The sequence below is a fragment of the Chinchilla lanigera genome, unplaced genomic scaffold (genome assembly GCF_000276665.1).
Source record: "Chinchilla lanigera isolate Chin_1 unplaced genomic scaffold, ChiLan1.0 scaffold00041, whole genome shotgun sequence".
NCBI classification, from domain to species: Eukaryota; Metazoa; Chordata; class Mammalia; order Rodentia; family Chinchillidae; genus Chinchilla; species Chinchilla lanigera.
This window is the reverse complement of record NW_004955442.1, coordinates 3,146,883-3,171,317: the sequence shown is the minus strand read 5'-3', so window position 1 is coordinate 3,171,317 and position 24,435 is coordinate 3,146,883. Positions and strand designations below refer to the sequence as shown.

The 24,435-nt window shown below is 44.3% G+C and overlaps 1 protein-coding gene across 2 annotated transcripts in view; it reads right to left on the bottom strand.

Annotated features, from left to right (window-relative positions):
• The window catches only part of Tmc5 (transmembrane channel-like 5), a 79,372-nt gene that overhangs the window by 15,047 nt on the left and 39,890 nt on the right, over window positions 1-24,435 (bottom strand). The window contains exons 1-11 of one of the 2 annotated variants that reach the window (XM_005391105.2): window positions 23,717-24,266; window positions 20,382-20,481; window positions 18,165-18,252; window positions 16,985-17,233; window positions 13,492-13,643; window positions 12,093-12,237; window positions 10,977-11,132; window positions 9,263-9,414; window positions 6,923-7,001; window positions 4,910-5,007; window positions 2,447-2,542 (exon numbers count right to left, since the gene is read on the bottom strand). In XM_005391105.2, the coding sequence (XP_005391162.1) occupies window positions 2,447-2,542; window positions 4,910-5,007; window positions 6,923-7,001; window positions 9,263-9,414; window positions 10,977-11,132; window positions 12,093-12,237; window positions 13,492-13,643; window positions 16,985-17,233; window positions 18,165-18,252; window positions 20,382-20,481; window positions 23,717-24,023 (1,622 nt within the window). In that variant the 5' untranslated portion in view covers window positions 24,024-24,266. Of the gene's footprint in view, window positions 1-2,446; window positions 2,543-4,909; window positions 5,008-6,922; window positions 7,002-9,262; window positions 9,415-10,976; window positions 11,133-12,092; window positions 12,238-13,491; window positions 13,644-16,984; window positions 17,234-18,164; window positions 18,253-20,381; window positions 20,482-23,716; window positions 24,267-24,435 lie in introns of those variants that run through there. The other variant, XM_013517703.1, reaches the window with a different exon arrangement.

Sequence of the window (24,435 nt, the reverse complement as noted above, 5' to 3'; positions counted from 1 at the left end):
AAAATGTATTTGAGGAAAAAAAAAAAAAAGTCAGCTGGGCATTGTGGTAACTATGACTGTAACTCCAGCACTCTGGAAAGCTGAGGTAGCAGGATCAAAAGTTTAAGCCCAGCCTGGGCATTTTAGTGACTTAGTGAAACCCTGTCTCAAAATAAAAATATTTTTTAAAAAAGTTTTATTTTTTCACTGAGCATTTAAGTGTATATATTTTCTCATTTATTCTGCTCTATTTTTTTGTTTTGTTTTGTTTTGTTTTTTCATTTTTTTCCCCGGTACTGGGAATTGAACTCACGACATCGTGCTTGCCAGGCAGGCACTGTGCCACTGAGCTAAATCCCCAGCCCCTATTCTGCTCTAAAAGCCATTGAAATAGGTACTATTATCTCTACCTTTTAACTTTCCCATAGGCATCCTGTTGGTTGAAATAATGTGGCTGGAAGACACTCTTAAGCTGTTAAATTGCCAGTGGGTGACCCAGAAGTATACAAGTATGTCACCTAAAAGACAAAGAAAAGTCCTATCTCTAAAATGAATCCATTGACATGAGCGAGTTATCTGCAGACAGCCAGATTACTCAGGCAACTTTATTAAAAATTCAGAAAACATAAAATTTCCAGTTACATGGCATGTTGGAATGTACATGGCATGTTGGAATGTCAAACTCATCTATAATCACATTTACTCCTCAACACTACTTATTATTTTTATCAACTACAGTATTATTATGTGCATTTTACAAACTAAGAGATTGAGGCTCAGAGAAGCTCAAGCTCCTGGTGAGGGGAAGAGTTAACCCCAGAATCCAGGTTGCCAACCCTAACTGCACAGCTTTCAATCGGCAGGTGGGACCTGGGCACGTGATGCATCACACAGAATAATGGCATTACCTCCATGATGATAAAATACATACGGGAAAAGACTCACTGGCTATTGATTTCAAGTTTCTAGATGAGGATATACACAAAAGTTGATGTAGGAGGCTGGGGGCATAGCTCAGTGATACAGCACTTAGTTAGCATGCCCAAGACCCTAGAACCAAAGGTTTGGTCCCTAGAACAAACCCAACAATTGGTACATGATGCAATTAGCTGACTTTCTCACACACATACATGCACACATATGTGCTAGAATAGAAGTTGTGACTCCCAAAGGCCACAGAGACCCCGCTTGGTGGTACATTGGTGTAGCAGGCCAGGTCAAGTATAAGAAACATCTGGTCCACTCTCTCCCTTCCCTTATTCTCCAATTTCTGTTGAGATATAGACGCAGTGTAAAGTTTTCCACTGCTAGCATACAACAATGAGAAATAGCAAATTAGTGCTGAGAAGGTACAGATGAAGGTGGAGACAGGTGAATGGGAGATGCTCGCCTTCAAGGACCACCCAAACATTACCACCACCATGGGAGATGGGCCAGGTCCTTCTGGAGAGAAGCCAGGCATTGTGGAGAAGGACATTCTTTAGTTACCATTTTGTATATTGCCTGAGGCCTGACCAAGCCATGATTGTTGGGTTCTGGAGGAAGTCTAGCATAAGCATAGTAAGCCCTGGGATCAGTACTAGATGCTTTGCTAAGATATGCGTGAAGGAAGATAACATGATGGCTTACTGGTCAGGTCTCATTCCTATGATAATTGAGCTGTACTGTCCTTGCTAAAACAGTTGATATCCTCTGATTCCTCTGCTGCCTCCTGGGTGGATTCTGGATAAAAGGTTACTGAAGATGGTAATCAGGAGTCAGTCAGTCCTAGAGGCTGCTAGCACCTGATCACAGGATTTTGGCTCTCTTGGTTTTCTCTTTTCTGATACATCTGTGGGCACCTAGTTCAGGGGACCTGTTCATCCTGGACAGAGTTGGATGAGTGGTCCAACAAGGCATTTAGAGGCAATATGAAATCTCCTGATTTTTTAGTATTGGTGGTTGCTTTAGTTTACTCATACTGCTATTATAAAATACCATAAACTGGTCAGTCTAGGAACAACAGAAATTTATATAGTTCTGTTGGCTGAGAAGTCCAAGATCAAGTACTGGCAGATTCAGTGTCTGGTGAGGGCTGTTTCCTGCTTCCAAGATGGTGCCTTCTTGCTGTCTTCACAGTATCAATAAGATTTCAACATAGGAATTTTAGAGGGACACAAACATTTGGACCATACCACAACAGGGGATGGTTCAAATTTTTATAAATAGCATTGTATGGGGCAAACAGATCATATGCACGCACATGCAGCCAACCTGTGGGCCTCCAGTCGGGGACCTGCTCTATTCTGATTCATATTTGAAGCCTCACAGTCTCATAAAGGAAAATCATAGACTAGAGACAAAACCAATGGCTCTCAGACTAGCTGGGATTGGTGTCAGCTTTAAAACAACAGATTGGGACCTTGCCACCAAAACTCTAAGTCAAGTAGGAGCTGATCAGGTCATCCCACAGAGCTACAAAACTTACCACACCAGAGTTTGTGCATAGATCAGTTCAAGAACATTCCTGGCAATATCAAACTCCTGTAGGCCAAGACTTTTGATGAATCGCATCCCAATGATCCTGTGAAAATGTACTAAGTTTAGTACCCAAACCACAACTCTTTCCTTCAAAAGAGCCCTCAAAAAGCTGGGTGTGGTAGTGCACACCTGTGATCCTAGCACTTTAAGAGGCTGAGGCAGGAGATTGAAAATTCCAGCCCAGCCTGGGAAAATTAGCAAGACTCTGTCTCAAAATAAAAAATAAAAATAAAAAAGGGGTGGGGATATAACTAAATGAAACCCAGAAACACACACACACATACACACACACAAAGATTCCCCACATCAATCAATCACGAAGCCCTTCACCAGTTTAGAATAAAGTTGTAAGTTCCCTTACAAATGTCTGAAAAGTTCCAAATACATAAGAATGTATTTTAAAAGATAATTAAGAGAATTGAGGAGGAAATGCAATTAGTATGGTGCAGTTAAGTAGAATACTGCTAAAGTAATTTCAAAATAATTCTAGACATTTTTTATTTTAATTATTTAATTATCCCAACTATTATTTTGTTTGTACCACTCTGCTTATTAAACTTTTTTTTATGAACCAAATAAACTGAGAACCTCTCAAGCCAAATAACCCAAATAAAACAAAAAAAGTGTTTTGTTCGTTCATTTGTTTGTTTGTTTTGTTTTTTCTGGTCCTGGGCCTTGCACATGCTAAGCACACATTCTACTACTGAGCTACAACCCCAGCTGGATAAAACAAAAATTTTAAATCTATGGTAATTGTAGTCAAATTAATGCTTTTTCCCTGCTCCCCAAATCTTCAAGGAGGAAACCAAGGTTTCCATTTACTCTGGGGAAACTGGAGGCTACACTGACTTTTCCAGACAGAGAAGTTGCCAATAATAAATTTCTGTCAAAAACAAACAAACAAATGAACCAGTCTTCTCATGCTGATGCCACGCCCTGAGCAATGCCTGCAGTAAAAGTGGGTTTGGGCAGAACTGAGTGAGGGAAGCTGACATCCTATCTCCTCACTGAGAAATGAACCCGCGTGGTGTCATGCCACTCCCTCCCAATGGGAGCTTGGAGAGCCCTGAGAATATGTGGAAGGAAGGAGATACTCTTCAGCTCATTTAAAAATGAATGAATGAGTGAATGAATGAGTGAGTGAATAAAAAAGAACCACAGAGGGCTGAGGTGTAGCTCAGTGGTAAGGAGCTTGCCTAGCATGGACGATGCCTTGAGTTTTATGCCCAGGGTGGCAAAAAAAAAAAAAAGGAATCACACATGGGTCAATAAGAACAGCGCCTCATGTCTATATAGCTGATATCTAAAATAAAAATTAGAAGCCAGGCCTGGTGGTGGATGCCTGTAATCCTAGCATTCTTGAGGCCGAGGAAGGAGCATCATCATGAGTTGGAGGCCAGACTGGGATACATACTGAGTTCAAGTCCAACCTGTCTCATAAGTACATAAATAAATAGATCTTAAATAAAATTAAAACAATGAGATAAATTTAGATGTACTAACTTGGAAAGAGGGCAGAGCATATTGGCTTAAGGAAAGCAAACTCCACAATGATTTTGCTGTTCACAAACAAAAATTCTGTGATTAAAGAAAAAAGTCCCATGCTGTGCACAAACAAAATCATTACAGAGTTTGCAGAGAAATCTCTCAATCTCTCTCTCTCTTTCTTTTTTTGGTAGTACTGGGGATTGAACCCAGGGCCTTTTCACTGTGTTACTTAACCATTTTTTTTTTTTTTTTTTTTTTTGCTAAATTCTAAGATGCTCTTACGATTTTAGAACAAGAATGCTGTCCCTGACCCCAAAGGCCTCACGTGCTCAGAGGCAGAGCTCTGGGAAGGTGACTGAATCACGGGAGCCACAGATCTGACTTGCAGACAGAGGTCGGGCTTGTTCAGAAGAGGTGCGTCACTAGGGGTGTGGCCCAGAGAGGTGACGCCCTCCCTGTTTTGTGCTTCCTGACCGCCATGATGTGAGCAGCTGTACCCACAGTAGATTCAATTTTTTTTTAATTTTAAAGAGAGTAGTACATGAGACACAAACAAACAAAAAAATAGAACAGTAGCAGCATACCAGTAACACGAACATAAACCAATCAAAGCAAGAACATTCAAAGTGATACAGGGTCTCGACAAATTAATACAAATCAACAGTGGGTGTTACATTGCATAGCGCTATCCTCAACTACATTGCTCAGATTAATAAATCCAATAAACTGAGACAGCAAGGCTGTCAGGTTAAGGTGAAATTTTAGTTAATTTAGAAAAGAACAATATCCCAAAAGACAGTGGACAGATTACAACGACACACAAGTTACGTACATAAGAGACCCACCCATACTTGCCGCTCAGCTGGGAATCAGGATGTGGTTACAGCACAGGATAAAATATTCATAACCAACCTCTATTTACCTCCTCAAAAACTCCCCCAGGAAGGAATCAGCCAAAGAGAACACGAAATCCATCAGGAGGAGGCGGTAGATTTCCTGGCCAATGAAGGTTTCCCAGCACTGGAAGGCAGACAAGAGTCAGCCTGCGGCAGGGCTGCTGCCTCTGCTCAGTTCACGTCTGTTCTGCTCCTGCCACTATGTCCCTGCACCCAGAAAAGCAGGCCCATTCTCTGCAGAAAGGCACCAGGTTTATTTTCCTTCTGTGCTTGCTTCCTCATTAAGCTTGTCCTCCACAGGTATCCAAACTCCTTCTAGCCCCATCCTCACCCACTGCCATCCCATTTCTTAGCTTTCTTAGCCAGGGATAATCAGCTTTCTTTTTTTTTTTTTCCTTTCTTTTTTTTGAGACAGGGTCTTACTATGTAGCCCAGGCTGGCCTTGAACTTGCAGTGATTCTCCTGCCTAAGCCTCCTGAGTGCTGAGATTACATGAGCCACTATGTGTGGCCTGGGCTAATCAGTTTCTTTAGCACAATGAGAAGGATCAGTGGTTAAGAATGTTCCCCTCTTTTTGATGATTGGCTTTATGAAAAATTAAGCAGCATCTGCCTCATTAACAAACTGAACCAGAGGTTTAGCAGGCTAGTGTAAACTGGAAATATGAAACTGGTGGTCAGTAACCTCTGCAGGAAGTCAATACTATGAACTGATAGACTGGGAGACTTTAGGAGAGGGAAGTTTTTGGTACACAACCTGAGGATGGATGGATGGATGGATGGATGGATGGATGGATTGATGAGTGGCTGGATAGGCAGCTGGGGTGTGGATAGATGACAGATAAACACATGGATAGGTGAATGGATACATGGATAAGTGGATGGATGGATGGGGTGGGTTGGTAGATGACAGGCAAATAAATGGTGGATGGGTGGAAGTAGGTTGATAGATGACAGGTGAATAAATGGATGGATAGATGGACAAGTGGATGGATGGAGGTAGATAGGTGATAGATGACTGGATGGATGGATGGGTAGACGGATCCATGGACGAATGGATGGATGGATCAGACAGTGGGTGGGTGGCTGGGTGAGTGGACAGAGGTATAACATGGTATTTTCTCCAAAGAGATTAACTTGGAAGACTGTTTTAAACTGCTTTGACAATTAGAGTGAGAAGGTAAGGGTGCCATGTTGATGCAAAATGATTTGAATCTGGACACAGCAGCATTACTTTGGGGTACAGGAACGAGGGGTGATACAGAGTTGGAGAGAAGCCCTTGGTTCCCTGACTCTGCTTCCAACCCCAGGCATATCAGGCAACCAAGGGTTTGGGATGGCCATCAGCTAAGAAAAACTATAGGATGTAGAGGCCAAATCTCAGGGGGACCTCAGCAGCAGAAGCAGAGGCACCCCCTGTGATGGCTACAGAGGTTGGCTTGTTCCTGAATCCGCATGGGACACCATTCTCAGAGTGGGAGTTCAGATGCTCAGCCTCTGAGGCAGAGGGAGGCTGAAAGATGTGGTCGAATAAGGCAGAGCCAGGAAGGGTCAGGGTTAGGGTGTAATTGTCACTGGCAGCACTTAGAAACCTGGTAGCCCTGGAAAGTGGTAAAGCCCAGGGTGTCCTAAGTTTCAGGGGGAAAAATGGAACATGGAGGATCAAAACAGATCTTATTCAAAATCCCAAGGCTTTGCAGGCATCAGACTTGGTAAAATCTGTTCTATACCCACCTTAAGCTGGGTCCACGATATTGTTTATTCCCACTTTTACAGATGAGAAAACTGAAGCTTAAAGAGATTAGATGACTGTAGAAGACACAGCTGGTCTTCAAGCCAGGTCTGCCTGGGTCTAGGACCAAATTTCTCACTGAGCCTCCGCCGAACCCCCCAGTTTATGCTGCCTTCTACACCAACTCCTGGTCTCCTCTCAAAGGGGTTCATGCAAATGGGCTGTGGTGGCCAGCAGGAAACCCACACACCTCTGGTGAGCAAAGACCGCAAAACCAAACTGAGGGCAGAACAGTGCGGAAATCTCACCTCTTCATCAGACAGCGCCACAATGTTGAGCCAATAGTAACAGAGAATTCCAATGATTGATATCTTTAGGAAGATGTTTCTAAATGACAGAAGAGAACATTGTGATCATTACCCTCCATGGCAGTCTCCCATGCTTTCTAACAATAATTCCTTTTGGGCACATGATAGGACAGAGGTCTCTGCCCCACCAGCCTCTGCTGGCTGGGTGGGGCCATGTGGCCAGTTCTAGCAAGAAAACTGTGAAAATAAGTAATGGGTGCCACTTCTACACCAGAGCTCTGAATGCAGTGTGAGACCCTCAGAACTCCCTGCCTTCTCCTTGGAATGGCCATCAGCAATGTCCGAGATGGCCACTGTTGCCATGGAATGGACTTCTCACTGATTAACTGGAGCAGAACCCTCCTGCTAACCCATAATGCACATATAGCATGCACAAGAAAGAAACTTTTACTAGGTGTGGTGGCACATGCCTGTAATCCCAGCATTCAGGAGGCTGAGGCAGGAGGATCCTTGTGAGTTCAAAACCAGCCTGGGCTACAGAATGAGCTCAAAGCCAGCCTTAGCGAGACCCTATCTCAGAAAGACAAAAAAAAAAAAAAAAAAAAAAAAAAGAAAGAAACTTTTGGGCTCTAAGCCACTGATATTTGGGGTTTCTTTTTGTTACTGTAGCATCACCTAATTTATGTGACCGATACTTTCTCTTTTGTTGTGTCTACAAACTGTCTGATTTCAATTCCTCATTAAAGTAACAGTAAATGTACTGTACCTAATGTTCATTGGGGGCTGACCCAAGATACTCTGCTGAGCATTTTCATCAATCATTCCCCTTAATCTTTACAATGCTATCATCAGGTACAGGAAATTAGTGTCCATCTCATCCAGTATGCAAAGTTTTGTGGTGACAACGAGACCTAACATTTCCCCTGGTATACATACCTAAGAGAATGGTGCGCCCTGGTGCAGAGGTTGGGATGTGGGGCAGGAATGAGGGTATATGAATCACCTGTGGCTGGATTTTCACCATGAGTCAGATATAATTGACAGATTGATTGATTGATTGATTTGCTCATTCATTCACTTTCCAATTCTTGTGTATCTATTAAGTCCTAGCCATTGTGAACAAGGCAAAGATCTCGCCCATCAATTATGGGAAAGGAAGATATCAATCAATAAAAATACACTAAGCAGTGGTAAGAAAATGACAGTGAAGGGCAGAAAGGGCATCGAGGAGCTGTTATTTTTAATAGGGTGGCGAGGGAATAGCTTTCTCCGCGGGTGATACTTGAGCAGGAAGGGAACCATGGAGCTGTCTGTGGGAAGAGCATTCCAGGCAGGAAGAACAGCCAGGGCCAAGGCCCAGAGGCGGGGACACAGTCTGGCATGCTTGTGAGCACTTAGGAGACTGGTAAGGGAGTGGGTGGGGACCGAGAAAGACAGAGGCAGGAAATGAGGCTGGAGAGCTGGCCAGACCTCAGCAGCCAAGGTAAGGACCAAGCTCTGGAATTATCACTGCACTACGCAGACTTATTGTCAGAACCAGGAATTAACCAATTGGGAACCGGCCAGGAAAAAGCTATAAGGACAAAATTTAGGTAGGTTTAGCCTTTGTTTATCAAAACCCCAGGGTCGCCTCTAGTACCTAGGATGCTTTTGTGGGAGTCACCCAAAGGCACCTGCTCTGAACTAGTGAACTACCTCTGTTTGGATGGCTGAATTATAGCTTGACAATGGGTAATTTCAGTCCCCTTGCAACTCCTTAGCCAGGAGCCTTGGTACATTGTGTCGCCTGTTCAACTGTCCATGTCATGCCAGAGAACTACATTTCTCAGCCATTGGTAAAGGTAAGCTGTTACTTTGAGCAAAAAGCACTTGGACTCAGCAGGAGTATCTTCCCAGAGTTCTTCTATGGCTATTAACCCACACCACATTTTAGATCTGGAATTGCTTCTTACTGGAGCATGGGCTTTGGTGTTCTTTTGTTTTATTTATTTATTTATTTTTTGAGACAGGCTCTCTCTATGTAGTTCAGGCTGGCCTTGAACTCACTATGTTATTTTATTTTATTTTTTGGGGTTTTTTCTTCTGGTACTGGGAATCGAACTCATGACCCTGTACTTGCCAGGCAGGTGCTATGCCACTGAGCTAAATACCCAGCCCCCTTGAACTCACTATGTAGCTCAAGCTGGCCTCAAACTCACAGCAATTGCTCCTGCCTCAGCCTCCCAAATTCTGGGTTACAGGTATGCACTTTGATTTTTTTTTTTTTCACTTTGATATTTGAACAAAACTCCTCTAACTCGTGGAAATGAGGCTTAGGGTGGGTATAACAGACACACCTACCGGATCAGGAGGATGTAGACTTCATGCCGTGGCATCTCGTACCTCTCCACCAGCCCAAACATGGAGTAGAAGCGCGGCACAGCCAGGTTGATGCAGGACACCACAAAAGGCAGTAACAGCACCGCCCCAGGGTCCCTGTGCGTCCTCAGGAACTGTAAGATGGAGGACAGAACCATGATGCCCACTGTGCGCTGCACCCTCTGCCTCACCCCAAAGAGGTGCATGATGGGAAAGCCCGAGCAGCAGCTACTCTGGGGTTAGCTACTAAACGATCATTTAGTTAGTACTTAACCTGTGCCAAGCACATGGAGGCTCAGAGACGCAGACACTTGCCTAGGGTCACTCAGCAAGGAAGTGGCAGATCTGAATGCAGACATGTTTGAGCTCAGACAGCCACTCTGGGACACTCTCCGGCCCACCAAGATGCAAAGGTTTGATTTCTGTGGAATTTCCCGTCCTCTCCTATGTGACCTTGTCTGTTTTCTTCAGGTTTCCCCAGAACTGAGCTGGGGTCTGTGTGACACATGGAGATCCCTTCCTCCAGTGGGGACTCAAACTCTGGCAGTGGCTCCGGGTACAACCCTGGGCTACCCTCAGCCAGGCGCCTTTCCTACGGGTCTTAGATAAGACAGGCAGTGGATTTATCTGATGCCTCACAGTCCCATTTTCTCCTCCCAAGGCCAGTCTGTGACTCCATCTGCCCCTGGGTGGTTTGAAAGCACCCCTCGAAGGTTCTGAAGGTTTCAGACTACAGTAATGGACTAATTATCACCAGCTTTCCAACCAACAGAATTAGAGTGCAGGTCGCACTATCTAGAGACCCCCGGATCTTTAGAGTTCCATTGCAACCTGGTTCCAATGCTGCCTCTCCCCCTACAAGTACAAGCTGCACTGGAGAGGAGGTGGCTGGCATTTCTGTGCCTTTCCACATCTATTCAATGGGGAGATCGTCACACAACCCACAGACACACTGCAAGAATTCAGTGTGTGACCTGGCCCTGGGGCCGCTGAAGGACACAGCACCACTCACAGCTAGCTGGAGTCGCTAGCGACTGGCGGCCACTAGAGGTATGCGAAAGGTTGATGCTGCTGAGTATAGGGCAGATGCTCAAACATTGGGAAGGCCTCCACTTCCGCATCCTCTCTTCTTAACTGCCCCCTTTACTTCAGGGCAAAAGTGAAAGTGAGAAATCTTTCCACCTGCAGCTTGCTGGCCATGACTTCCACCCTAAGTAGGCAACGCCAGACCTATAAAGATTGTAATTTCATTTCCCCTCTTTCAGGGTAGATCTTAATATGGCCAGGAAAAAACTTCAAGCTTGCATAGTCCCCCACTGTGTGTGTGCGTGTGTGTGTGTGTGTGTATGTGTGTGGTACTGGGTGTGGAACTCAGGACCTTTGCACAGGCTGCTCTCAAACTTATGATCCTCCATCTCAGCCTCCCAGAGAACAGGAATTACAGGTGTGCACTACCAGCCAGCTATACATCCACTTTCTTACTCACTTCATCCACTTCTTAGCGCCTATCTGTAGTAAGTATTAAGCCAGGTGATGGGAAGAAACAGACGCACAAGCAGGCATCTCTAATACTGTGTGAGACAAGTTGTATAGCATCAACCTGTAGCGTCACATACAGACCCTGTCCCTCTCCAGCATGCCATCCCTTCACCTGGTTCTCCATCTGGCACCCTGGTATCCCTGGCTATCTGATTACCTCGGAGTTGTACTCAGCCAGGTAAAACACAGCTACACAGCAGGCGACAGCCACGCCCGTTGAGACAAGCCAGGCTGCTATGTGAGCAGAAAAGCGGGCCAGCTGCTGGCGGAATGTGAACTTGACATTCTCCTGGAGGATCTCGGACAGGTTCTCCTGCAAATGCAAAAAAGTCAAGCTCCAGGTCTCTCTCCTCTGTTAGCAAAGATCCCCAGCCTGGATCCATGGGTTCATGATGAGCATGGACTATGGGAGAACTCAAAATGACCAAGAACCCCATCACTACGTCAAACCCCATTCCCCTCTCAGAGGAATGGACAGAAGTAAATAGATTGGGACCCTGTTGTTGAGGAAAGTGTGTTGAGGTCATGGGGCTCTTTTTTTTTTTTTTTTTTCCGGTACCAGGAATCGAACTCATGACCTTGCACTTGCCAGGCAGCACTGTGCAGCTGAGCTAAATCCCCAGCCCATGGGGCTCTTTCTTGACAAATGACTCTGGGACCACACAGTGCAAGAAGTCAATATCTGTGGATTTTTGGTCGAAGTCCCTCTTGACAAGTTCTGCTTGCTTTCTTTTTTGTAAAGTGGTTTCTATAGACCAGAATGCTTAGCCTCCATCTTACTGACGTTTGGGCTGGATAATCCTGGGGTGGGTGCCATCCTGTTCCTTGTAGGCAGCTTATCAGCACCCATGGCCTCTACCAACTAGAGGCCAATAGCACCCTCTTCCGAACAGTAGCAACCAAAAAAGCCTACAGACCTTGCTAAGTGTCCCCTGAGGAGCAAAACTGCTCTAGACTGAAAACCACTGCTCTGGGATAAAATTATAAATCTGGGACTATGGGACCAAAAAAAATATGCAATTTAATATTTTGACATAAATTGCTAAATTGGCCTCCAGGAAGGCTGTATCAATTTAGAAAACTGCCAAGTCATGTGAAAAGGCCCATTCCCCTACACTGTCACTCGCACGAGGCATTATGGATATTTACCTTTTACTGTTTATGAATCTCACAGGCAATGAAAAGGTAATTCTTTATTACTTTAAGATGTTATAGAAGAGGAGGGAAGGAGATGGGCCATGGGAAGTCAGTGGGAGGAGTGAGCTTGCCTTACCCTTATCTCCGTGCTAAGATTCTTCTGCTTTAGCTTCACAGCTTTTTCGTGAGTGACCGTGAAGTCCCAGCAGAAGATAAGTTTAGCGATCCCTCGGGAGTACACGTGGGGGTTAATGAAGTTGTTCCGGAAATACTTGGCCATGCTAGGGAAGACAGAAACCCAAACGGCCAAAGGGTTATACGACAGGAATGGGGAGAACAGGGATTAGCCAAAGGGTGGTCCTACCCTTCAGAGTGAAAGGCAGTACCAAAGATGGAGCCCGACACCCTTCACCCAAAACAGCGTGAATACAAACCTAAAGGTCAAGAGCTTTGGAAACAGACCAGGCTTGTAACCTAATCCTGGATCTAACACTTGTGGGATCCTTGTCCCGTTCACCATTCTACACCTTGGTTTCCACATCTGTGTAATAAGGATAATACTAGTATCCACCTCACAGAGATATTATGAGAGTTGTATTCATTTCCTGCGGCTTTTACAACAAATTACCATCAGCCTAGTAAGTTAAAACAGCAAAGCTATTATTATCTTATATTTCTGTAAGTCAGAAGTCAACAAATGGGTCTCAAAAGCAGGGCTGTTCTCCTTCCAGAGGATGCAGGGAGAAATCCCCTCCCTTGCTTTGTCCCACAATCCATTTGAGGGCTCACCCCAAGACCTGATGACTTCCCGCGAGGCTCCACCTCTTTAAGTTTCCACCAGCTTCCAATAGTGCCAAGTGGGGATCAATCTTTAATACAGGCCCCATTGGAGGACCTTCCCCATGCAAACTAAAGCAACAGTCACTTTCAAATCAAGGAGAGAGGTCCTTGGAAGATATTAAGTCTACTGATCCTTGGTCTTGAACTTATGACCTCCATTATTGTGAAATAAATCTTTTGTGGTACAGTGATTCATGAACTTGATTCTTTTCATGATTCTTGTCACAAGCCAAGTTGGATGAGAACCAAATCAAATTCAGTGGTTAGGTTCAGTGTTGACCTTATGGGGAAATTTGGTTTGGTTCTCACCTAGTTCTGTTTGCAAGCAGAATCATGGAGATGACTGAGTTCGTGAACTGAGGTACCCTGTGTTTTGCTCCAGCACGCCTAGGAAACGAGTATACACATTTTCAGTGTATATTTCCAATGTGTACCTCCTCTCTGACATTTGTCCAGACTGCTGCGTGGGTCACCCCATCATTATTTTCACACTGACCCACTGCTTCCAAGGCACACATAAGCCACTCATCCTCTGCTGCGCTCACACTTTACTCTGTAGGACAAGGAACCATTAGGCAGCAGTAGGAAGTCAACACTGCAGAGAAGTCGTTACTTGGGGGTAATTTTGGAGTTTCTTGGGTTTTTGCCTACATTTCAAATAAGCCTCAAAATCAGGGTATGCAGATGCTCTGTACCTGTAAAGCAAACTGAAGAAGCAGACGATCAGGCACGCTCCGATTGTGAAGATATAGGCCAGCTGCATGTCATAGGAGACCCCACTGCTCCCGTGCCTGATCGTAGAATTGGTGTAAAAGCCATAGTACATCACTGTTTTCGTAAAATAACCCTGAAGAGGAGAATAAGGAGATCCAGGTCAGGTGGAGCTCTTGAGAAAATGGTGAATGAGTGTGGTCAACTCAGTTGACCGTTTCTGTCTGCAGAAAGCTTGGGCCAGTTGTGTGGACATTCACAGTGATCCCTTGGTATCTGATGGGGAGCAGTTCCAGGACCTCTGCAGATACCAACTATAGATGTTTGTGTCCTTCATGGAAAATGGCAGACTATTTGCATATAACCTGCCCACATCCTCCCATATACTTTACATCATCTCTAGATTTCTTACAGGATCTAATACAATGTAAATAGTTGGTATACTGTATGATCTAGGGCATAACAAGAAAAGTCTGTTTATGTTCAGTACTGATGCATTTTTTTTCATATATTTTCAGCCTGTGGTTAATTAAAACAAGTCAGAATAGGTGGATCAAGAGCTCCAACTGTACTTTGTCAGAAAAGAGGCATCTGAGACCACTAAGGACGAACATAGTTTCTTAGTAGGCCCTTAGAGCTGAAAGGATCCCACACCAGCATGACTTGACAATGCTGGGACCCAGCATTACCATCCAGTCCCACTGACCAAGCCAGATATCACCAAAAGCAGGACACCTAGGTGTCATGTGTGTCTGTCACCTGTTCATGATTATGGCCAAACATGCTTACTAGGAAGCAGATGAAGTGTTTCTGTCTACATTTCAGTTTACAGGAAATAAGGAACAGAGAAACAAAGTAGACAGACCACAAGGAAATAATCAGGTAATTCTAGAAGGTAGGACACTAGGGCCTCCAGTTTCTGTAATAAGCCAATGTCAAAAAGAAGATAGGAGGGGTTAGGGTTGGGAAGGTTAGTCTAGATTAATAAAAATTTAAAGAGAAAAAACTAGAATGCAAAGTTTGGTCTCTGACAGGATTCTGGCTGCTAAGCAAACGATCAATGACATTCCAAGGAAAATGTGAATATTTGGATTTTTTTATAATATTAACTTTAGTTTGTGTGACAGTGGTGTTGCATTCTGTTTTGTTTTTGTCTGTTTGTTTGTTTTCCGGTATCAGAAATTGAACTCGCGACCTTGTGCTTGCCAGGCAGGAGCTGTCCCGCTGAGCTAAATCCCCAGCCCTGTGACAAGTGGTATTATAACTGTAGAAACATGTCCTTATTTTTCAGCATGTTGAAGAATTTCAGAGTAAAATGGCTATGATTTTATTTAAAATGTAAATGTCTACAATTTATTTTAAAATGCTTCCAGAGCAGGCCATGGTGGTACATGCTTATAATCCCAACATTTGGGAGGCTGAGGCAGGAGAATTGCTGCGAGTTCAAGGCCAGCCTTGACTATATAGTGAGTTCAAGGATGGTCTGAACTACATAGTGAGACTCTATCTAAAAAAAAAAAAAATAATGCTTCCAGAAACAATGAAATAAAACAAATACGGAAAAATTTTAATCTACATAGTGGGTGTATGGGTATTTATTATACTCATTTTTCTTTATGCTTTGAAGTGTTTCATAATAATTCTTCCCATATATGAATGTACATGGTATTTGAAGGAGAAGGAATAAAATGAACACGTGTATACAATAATTCCATTTTACAGCATTTCTCTCAAGGAGGATTTTTTTTAATGGGGAAAGAGAAAAAAAGACAAGTGATAAAACTTTACTATGGATGTTCTACTGCAGGAATAAGAGATCTTTTTCTGTAAAGACCTAGACAGTAAACAGCGTCAGTTTTATAAGCCTGATAGCTGCCTGGGCAGTTACTCACCTCATCAGCATAAAATAAAAGCAGCAGAGATAAGAAAACTAAGTGGTTGTGACTGTGGTCCCAAAGAACTCTTCGGACACTAAAATTTGAATTTCTCTTTTTTTGTCTTTTTGGGGCAGGGTCTCACTATGCAGTTCAGGCTGACCTTGAGCTCACTTTGTAGCTCAGGCTGGTCTCGAACTCACGACAATCCTCCTGCTTCAGCCTCCCAAGTGCTGGGATTACAGGCATGCGCCACCATGCCCAGCCAAAATTTGGATTTCTTAATATTTTCTTGTTTCACATTTTTTTTTTTTCATTTTTGGTTCCTTTTCAACAACTTCTAAATGTAAAAACCCATGTTAAATTCACATGAGAAGGCAGCAGGCTGGATTTGGCCCTGGGGCTATAGTGTAGCCATGCCTACTCCACAGAATCTCAGAGGCAGAAATGGCTTTAAGGTTAACTCTGAGACTGGGGCCAGATGCTTTAGTAGGGAGCTGTGTACATGAATTATGGTTGTTATTAAAAAGAATACTGTAATTTCTCAAAATGTTCATGATATATCGTAAGACAAAAAAGGGTACAAAACACAGCATATAAGAATAATCCTATGCTTATTTTAAGTTTATTTGTTTATTTGCAGTGCTGGAGGTGGAACCCAGGGCCTCATTCATGCTAGGCAAGCGCTCTGTCACCAAGCTACCACCCCAGCCCTCCCTCTCTCCTCTCCCCTTTCCTGTCTCCTTCCTCTCTCTCTCTCTCTCTCTCCACTCTTCCCTTCTGCCCTTCATCCCCCTCTTCCCGTCTCCTTCCCCTCCCCTCTTCCTCTCCTTTCCCCTCTCCCTTTCCTCTCTCTCCCCAGGACTGGGGATTGAACTCAAGGCCTTTGACCTGAGCCTGAGCATCACCATCACAATTTTATTTTTCATTTTGAAACAGGGTCACTGCTGTCCACTGCTAAGTCACTCAGTTGCCCAAGTTGCACTCAAACTTTTGATCCCACTCCTTCAGCCCCCAGGGTCCTTGGATTACAGGTGTGTACAACCCTGCCTGGCTGTCCTTTTATTTTTAAAAGAATCATTATGCATGTATCTATGACACTGATAGGTCAGTGTTTGCATAGGGAGAATAAAAGTCTCCAAAAGTATACCCTAAGCTGGGGTGTTAGACAAGGAGAGAGAGGTAAAGTGGATTTTTTCTTAGTTCTCTTTGATGGTAGAAATTTTCCCAAAGGAGCATTGCAACTTGTAGAAATCAAAAGAAAAAAGAAACATAGGTCTCCAGCAGGAGGAGATGCCCACTATTATTTGATGAAAGAGAGCAAGTCATAGATAACATATACTGAATAATTCACCTGTTGTAAGAAAAGAAAGGGCTACCTGTGGAAATGCAAAGATGCGTTGACAAGTGTGCAAAAAAGAGGCAGCAGTGTGGATAACTGTGGCTACCTCTGGGGGCAGAAATCCAACAGTGTCACACACACGTCACTTGAGGGGAGGGAAATAGTTTAAACATCCACTTTCCCGCACCCTCCCGGCAAAACGAGGGGACAGGGTAGGTGACCACAGGGGACGTCCCTGGATCTCCCAGGTGGCGAACTCACCGCCCCAGTGAGAAATTCCAGCCCGGTGAACTGGAGCGTGTTCCTTTCAGCCACCGTAAGCTGAGGGATTACAATGAAGCTAAAGTTCAAGATGAAGGAGAAGATGTTGAACTTCAAAAGCCACCTCAGGAAGTTGAAATAGGAGAGGACACTGGTTCCAAACTTGCCTCCGATGACCTTGAGTGTCTTCTGCCACAAGCTGATGGAACTGAGGAGCTCAGAGAGACTGTTCTTGGATCTCCGATAACCCTGGAGTTAGAAAGCAGAAGAGGCGGTTGGATTTTCATTCAGCAAGGATCTCCTGAGCAGGTGCCATAATAGCAAAATATAACCACCGCGGCTACAGCACCACACATGCATCCCTGCACCGTGAGCCGTGGGGTTACAAAGCTTCCCTCATTAGTTCTCACAGCCACCCTCTAAGGTTCTGCTGTTACCTTCCCGGGTTCGCTGTTGAAGAAGGTGACACTCGCACTGTCAGAACCTTGAGTCCTTCTAGATTTTCCCATGCCCCTTCCTGTCCCCATACCTATAGTGACGTGATGGGGCTGGGAATGAAATAGCCCTGGGTTTTTGTTTTCACTCTCTGCGCTCCCTGTTTTCTCCTGCTTGCTGGGCTTGTCTTAGTGTGGCAATGTAAACAAGCACACCCATTAGGAAGGGTCCTCAAAACACTAAATATGGAAGACTATCTGATCCTGCAAACCCACTTCTGGATATATATCCAAGGAAGTGAAGTCAGCACACCAAAGTCATACCAGCAGGCCCAGGCTTATTGAGACACTATTCACAATATCTGATATATAGAATCATCATAGGGGTCCATTAGTAGATGAATGGATAAAGAAAATGTGGCACATGTCTATAATCCCAGCATTCTGGGAGGCTGAGACAGGAGGATCTCATAAGTTCAAGTCCAGTTTGGCCAACTTAGTGACTGAGTGAGACCCTGTCTCAAAATAAAAAGAGCTGGGGGTACACAGAGACCCTGTATTGAACCCCTAGTACCACACACACACACACACACACACACACACACACACACACAAAGACACGATAAGGGTAGGGAATGCTGATTACCCTGATTTGATCAGTGCATCCTGCATGCATGTGCTCAACTATCACGCTATACTCTACTAACACGTGTAACAAAAACATTTGAAGAAAGAGTCTGACTTACCAGAGAAATGGAGCTCAGACAACGAGCACAGCAATTGAGCTGGAGAGTACGATGGGGCTGTTTACTTTTCTCTTTGTCAACTATGTTCCTGGTGGGGGTAGGCAGGAAAAAATGAGACACTGTCATTCATTCATTCAATCAATCATTCATTCAATCATTCATTCATTCTGTATAATAGCTACTGAACACCTGCTATGTGCCAGCTGTGTTCCCAGGTAGTAAGAAAAAGAGACCGCTTTCCCTGGCCTGTGGGGCTGACATTCTAGTTGGAAGAGAAAACAATTAATGATAAACACAGCAATAAAAGGAGTAAACTATGAAATATTAGTAGGCGATTTACACTACTATACACAGAATGGGGTAAAGAGATGGGAAATGCTGGCTTGGCGACCATGGGACAGTGTGAAACAGGGTCACGTCAAGGCATCCTCCTCTCTGAGGGAGAGGAGGGCTCGTCATATGGATGAGGGAGGACTGCACAGTGGAAACAGACAGTGCAGAGCCTCAAACAGGGGCAGAAGGGCAAGGAGGCCAGCGTGGCCAGAAGGGAAGGAGCAGAGGACCAGGAGGGCGATGGGAATGAAGGCGTAGCGTGGGCCATCCGTGTGCAGCAGTGGTTCTCAGCCTGGGGCGACTTTGACCTCTGGGGGACACGCGGCAATGTCTGGAGACTTCTCGGTTGAACTGGGGATGCGGGGGGTGGGGCGTGGGGTGGGGCGCGGGGGATGCTCCTGACAGCCACAAGGCAGAGGCCGGGGATGCTGCTGAAAAGCCTGCAAGGAACAGGCAAGAACCCCAGTAGAGAATGGCGCAGCCGCGAATGCCAGCTGTACTGAGGCTGCGCAGTCCCTGTGACACGGGAACCGCGCGGAGCTGAAACAGAAGAGTATTTTGAGACCGACGCGATCATTGCTCTCTTCGCCCTTCCACACACTCACAGGTCTGTTTGCTGACTCCTCCTGGCTTTCCTCAGTCCTCCCCATCACTCACCCACACATCACCCTCCTCCCAGGTCCGTCTCAAGTGCCCCTCAAGTGCCCCTTCTGGCCCCAGTGAACTGTGCCCTTGCTTCCTGCTGCTCCAGCTGCTCCCTGCTTCCCTGATGTGTGCTGATTTCCTGTCAGCCGCTTCTAAGTTACTTGTTGACAAAACTATCTCCTCTGTGAGGCTTCGAAATGTATCTTTGCAACCTCAATGTCTGCCTCAGAAAAACTGGATCATTGGATTGTTTATTAGTAGCTGTGGTTGCCAATGATTACAAGTTGCAAAAAGCAAAAGGAGGAGCGGGATGGAGGTCTGGCTCCGTGGCACAGCACCTGTTCGGGAGGCCCAGGGTTCTGGAGGTCCTAAGTTCACTGCCAGCACCAACCCCCAAAATTTTTTTTTGGAGGAGAAATAATGCGAAGCCTAAAATCTAAAGCGACCCTCGTCTTTCTTTTTGAATTTCTGGGCTTAAGTAAACTTTTAGAATTGTACAGTGGTTTGAACTTTACAGTGACAACTACTAAAGACTGTACAGAGTTCCCACGTGGCACTCACCAGTTTGATAACATTTTTCAATGTTAGGTTTGTTCAAATTAAGAAACCAACATTGGTACAGAAACGCCACTCTTCAGGGTCCTACCAATGTCCATTTTCTGTTCTAAGACTGTCCAGGTCCCCACATTTACTTGTATGTCTGTCTGTCTGTCTGTCTGTCTCTTTTACTTGTCACATCTTTTTTATTGTCTTCTATTCTGTGACAGTTTTTCAGACTCTCCTTGTGTTTGACGACCTTAACAGTTTCAAGGGGTACTGATCAGGGACTTTGGAGGAGGACTGGCCCATTGGTTTTCTTGGTCAGACTAGGGCTCTGAGTTTCGGCAGAGAATCCCCAGAGGGCCTGTGCCTTTCTCAGCACATGACTTACCTTTGAGGATCTTGACCTTGAGCATCTGGCTGAGGGAGCATTGGCCAGAATTCACCATAAAGTTCCTTTTCTCTTTCCATAGTCTCCCCTTTTGGAAGCAATTCACCAAGCACAGTCCCCAGCCAGCCAAGGGAGAGGGGTTAAGCACCAACTCCCAGACCAGCATCTATGTAGATTATCTGGAATTCTTCTATAAGGAGGATCTATTTTCTTGCATTTATTTATTTCTTGTCTTTTTGAGACAGGGTAAAAGTAAATGTCTGAGATTCACATGAAATCTGAGAGAGAAGACAATCTTTGGTTTGTACCTGAGCTTCCTTTTCTCCTCCATGGTCCTTGGCTGGTTCCTGATGGTTTTAATTCTGTCTCTAGATGTCATGGGTATCAGGGATTCGATTAACTTTTGCCCTGTGAAAGAAAATAAATGGAGTTCAATTTCCTTCATCTTTTTTTTAAATTTTAAAAATAAAAAAGCCAACAAAACAACAATGAAGACAAAATCAAAACAGCACAAAAACAATATATGACCTCAAAAGAAAATGATAGGAATTAACAATGGTTGCTACATTATATACTGTTATCCTCAAAGAAGTTGCTCAGTCCACCAGACATAAGAATGTAAGATTGATCAAACAATCAAAGATAGTAACAAGTAATTAAAAAAAAATTGGAAATGATGCAAAGCTTCACCATACAAGATGGTAGGAATGCCGGGCATGGTGGCGCATGCCTGTAATCCCAGCACTCGGGAGGCTGAGGCAGGAGGATCATTGTGAGTTCGAGACCAACCTGGGCTACAAAGTGAGCTCAAGGCCAGCCTGAACTGCATATCGAGACCCTGTCTCAGAAAGACCAAAAAAAAAAAAAAAAAAAAAAAAAAGATTGTAGGAGTTCAACAGTGGTTCTTATACTGCATATTGTTGTTTTCAGATCAGTCATTCTGATTACCAAATTCAAGCATACAAAATTGGTCAAGAAAATTTTAAGCATTGACTGTTTCTTTCAATAAACCACAGATATTAGCAATACACCTGTTCCAGCTATCCTTATACATACACATGAATTTTGTTTTTCATTTTAAAAATACAGAATAACAAAAACAAATATATAAACTAAACAGCATAGAGAACAATAATACAGAATTTCAAAACATGGTGATAGGATATTAACAATGGTTGTTATATTACATAATGTCATCTTCAAAATGGCTGCACATATAACCAGATACAGGCATGCAAGACTGATCAAATAATTACACACTAACAGTTCCTTCAATAAACCAACAGATATTAGTAGTACAATTATCCTAGCTATCATGTGTATACATATACATATTTTTCCCACCTCCTTCTTTCTTTTTCCTCTCCCTTCCTTCATCCCAGTTGTTCCTTCCTATTTGAGCAGTTTCTTTTCCCTTCTTCATCTTTAACAGAGTCATAACATTTAAAAATATGGCGTTGAAGTCAGAGCATGTTTTATAAGAGCACAAGGACAGAAGAACATATGGACCCAAGGACTTCAAAGATTACAAGTAAAAATAACTGAATATGTGTCAAAGCACAAAGCCAAAGCAAAGGACAAAGTTTTCGATCAATTGTAATTCAATGTTTCTCTTTTATGTGTGGTTAAAAAAAAAAAAGGCCTTTCAGCAAAGCCCTTACACATGCCCAGGCTACCTTTTCTCTCTCACTTTAATTTCCCACACTGCTTCCTTTTGCTCTTGACTCTAGGCCAAATGACTTTTTATTCTCTGACTGACTGCTGTGATACGCTCTTCCAACCCCCTCCTCTCCTGCTGATCCATATTCACATTTTGTTCCAATGTGGCATTCACAGCCCGTTCCTCTCCTACCCCAAAGTCACTCTTCCTTGTGAACAGTAGAACTGTGCTTGAATCTACCCCACCTCCCTCCCAAGCTTCCTTGGGGCAGGCCCATTCCCAGGCACAAGGTCCCAATGAGTCTGAGACAATCTGGATGGTCAGGTCCGCCTTGTGGGTGTCTAGGCAAAGCAATGTTCTCCAAGTGATGGTCTGCAGAGAAGTCCCTTGGAAAAGGCTTTCTTCCTTCACAAAACAAAACAAAACAAAACAAAACAAAACAAAACAAAACAAAACACAGGCCTAGGGTATAGCTCAGTGGTAGAGCACTTGTCTAGCAAGGCACAAGGCCCTGGATTCCATCCTCAGCACTGTACACACACACATACACACCACACACACACACACACACCCCAATGGATCCTTCTTTGTGTGCATATTGTTGTGGCTTTGTCTGACACCTGGAGCTGCTCTGTCACCCAGGGGAGAGGCCAGCTGGGGCAATGAAAGGCTGGAGATGGCTGAGGGACAGGGTTTCTGGCTCACACCACTAAACCAGAACTCCTCATGAGGACACACTGTGTTCATTTTAATAACACAGTTGAGGTGCAGGAGGAATCCCCAGAAAAGGGTCAACAAATCACTCTACCAAGATGAATTTTCCCTTAGCTGGGTGCAGTGACACATGCCTTTAATCTCAGCACTCTAGTGAGCTAAGGCAGGAAGACTGCAAGTTTAAGCCCAGGCTGGGCAACTTAGTGACTCAGTGAGACCCTGTCTCAGTATTAAAAAACAAAACCAAACAAAAAAAGGCTAGGGGATGTAGCTCAGTGCTAAGGCCCTGGGTTCAATCCCCAGTAGCACCAAAGAAACAGAGAAAGAAAAAGAAGTGGGGAGCGAAGGAAGGAAGGAGGGAAGGAGGGAGAAGGAGGGAAAGGAGGGAGAGATGGGAGGAAGAGGAAGAGAGAGAGAGAAATATTTGTCTCTCAAGTCAGGAGAGAAGAATAAAGAAGGGACGACAAAGGGAAACACAGCAGTGCAGGGAGAGAGCCGTGGGAGCAGCAATGCCAATTTTCCGTAAGGGGCTAAACCCACCAAATGCTTTAGTGTGAGTGGATTTTTCTCAGACAGAATCTACTGTTAGTAGACTTTATGACCAGAGTACTAAGGAGTAAAATAAAAACAGCATTTTGTTGGCCTCAGGAGTAGACAGGCCAGGCATTCTCAGCTAATGAACTTGGCAGTAAGTGGGGGCCTATCGACACTCCAAAATCTCAGTGGGGGAAGAATTGGACTAAAGCAGGGCAGTGTGATGGGTAAGGACTCAGGCTTGGCAATCGGGCAGTCCTGCATGTTGTCCCAGACCTGCCAAGTCACTGAATTTCCTTGAGCCTCGGTTTCCTCATTAAGCAAATGGAAATGCCTGCCTAAAGGTGCAGAGGTGAGAAATAAATAAATCTAACCTTGATGGTTAACAGACAGAAGGCGCCACCAAGCACATGAAATAACGGATCAAGGGAAGCCCTGGTTAGTAGTGAGGTCTCAGAGTGAGCACCCCCCTACTCCCTACATCTTCAACATTCCTTGGTGTCTTAAAAATAAAAAACCCTGGGGACAAGCGGTGGGAGGTAGTGCACATCTGTAATCACAGAGAAGGATTGTGAGTCACCTGTCTGGGCAACTTAGCAACTTAGTGCAACATCTCAAAATTTAAAAAATAACTTAAAGGACCGGGGATGTAGTTCACAAAACAACAACAAAGATCCCTGGACAACTTGGAAGCCTTCCGTGCTACTGCCCTAATTCCTCCCCAGTGTTTTATACCTTGAATAGTTTCATGGAAAGTATAAGCAGTGTCTACACCCAGGCTATCTGGGCTATGAAGGGTCTGAGGAATTGATTCATTCAAAGATGTTGAAAATTCTAACTGGTTGTGCTTTTTGTCACTCCTGTGGCTGATAATCAGAGGGTCTCTCACATGGATGTCAGATGTTGATGAGACCATGCTGAAGGCTGAGTTTGCCAGTGGTTTGTCTTGAACAGTCTGAGTTGAGGAGGGATGGCTTTGGATTCCGGAAGGAACATTCTCAATTTCTATGATGATTTCATTCACTCGGTTATCTGACAGCATCTCTAGCCTTATTCTCCACCTGTGGGGTCTTCAAAGACCTCACAGGCAGTCACACTGGGACCCACTGGGGAACAAGTGATGACAGTGATACAGGGATGCTCCATTCACGTTGTTTCAATGCCAGGATGAGATCACCACAGCCAGCTCCACAAAAATCACAACCTAACTTCCCTGCAGCTGTCCCCTAAGGAGTCTTCTCAGGAGGAGATGTGTTTTCCTGCAGAGAATTCTGTCCTGGTAGTTAAGTAAGAAATTAGAAACAGAATCCTTATCAGAGACAATGAGATTCTAGAACCAGAAGACAGAAATTCTTCTAAATGACTCATGGTCAGATGGCAAGATTTTCTTTTTTAATTTAATATTTCTAACCTGGGACTTATAATTTTATATACCTGTGTAAATCCAGGTAGGT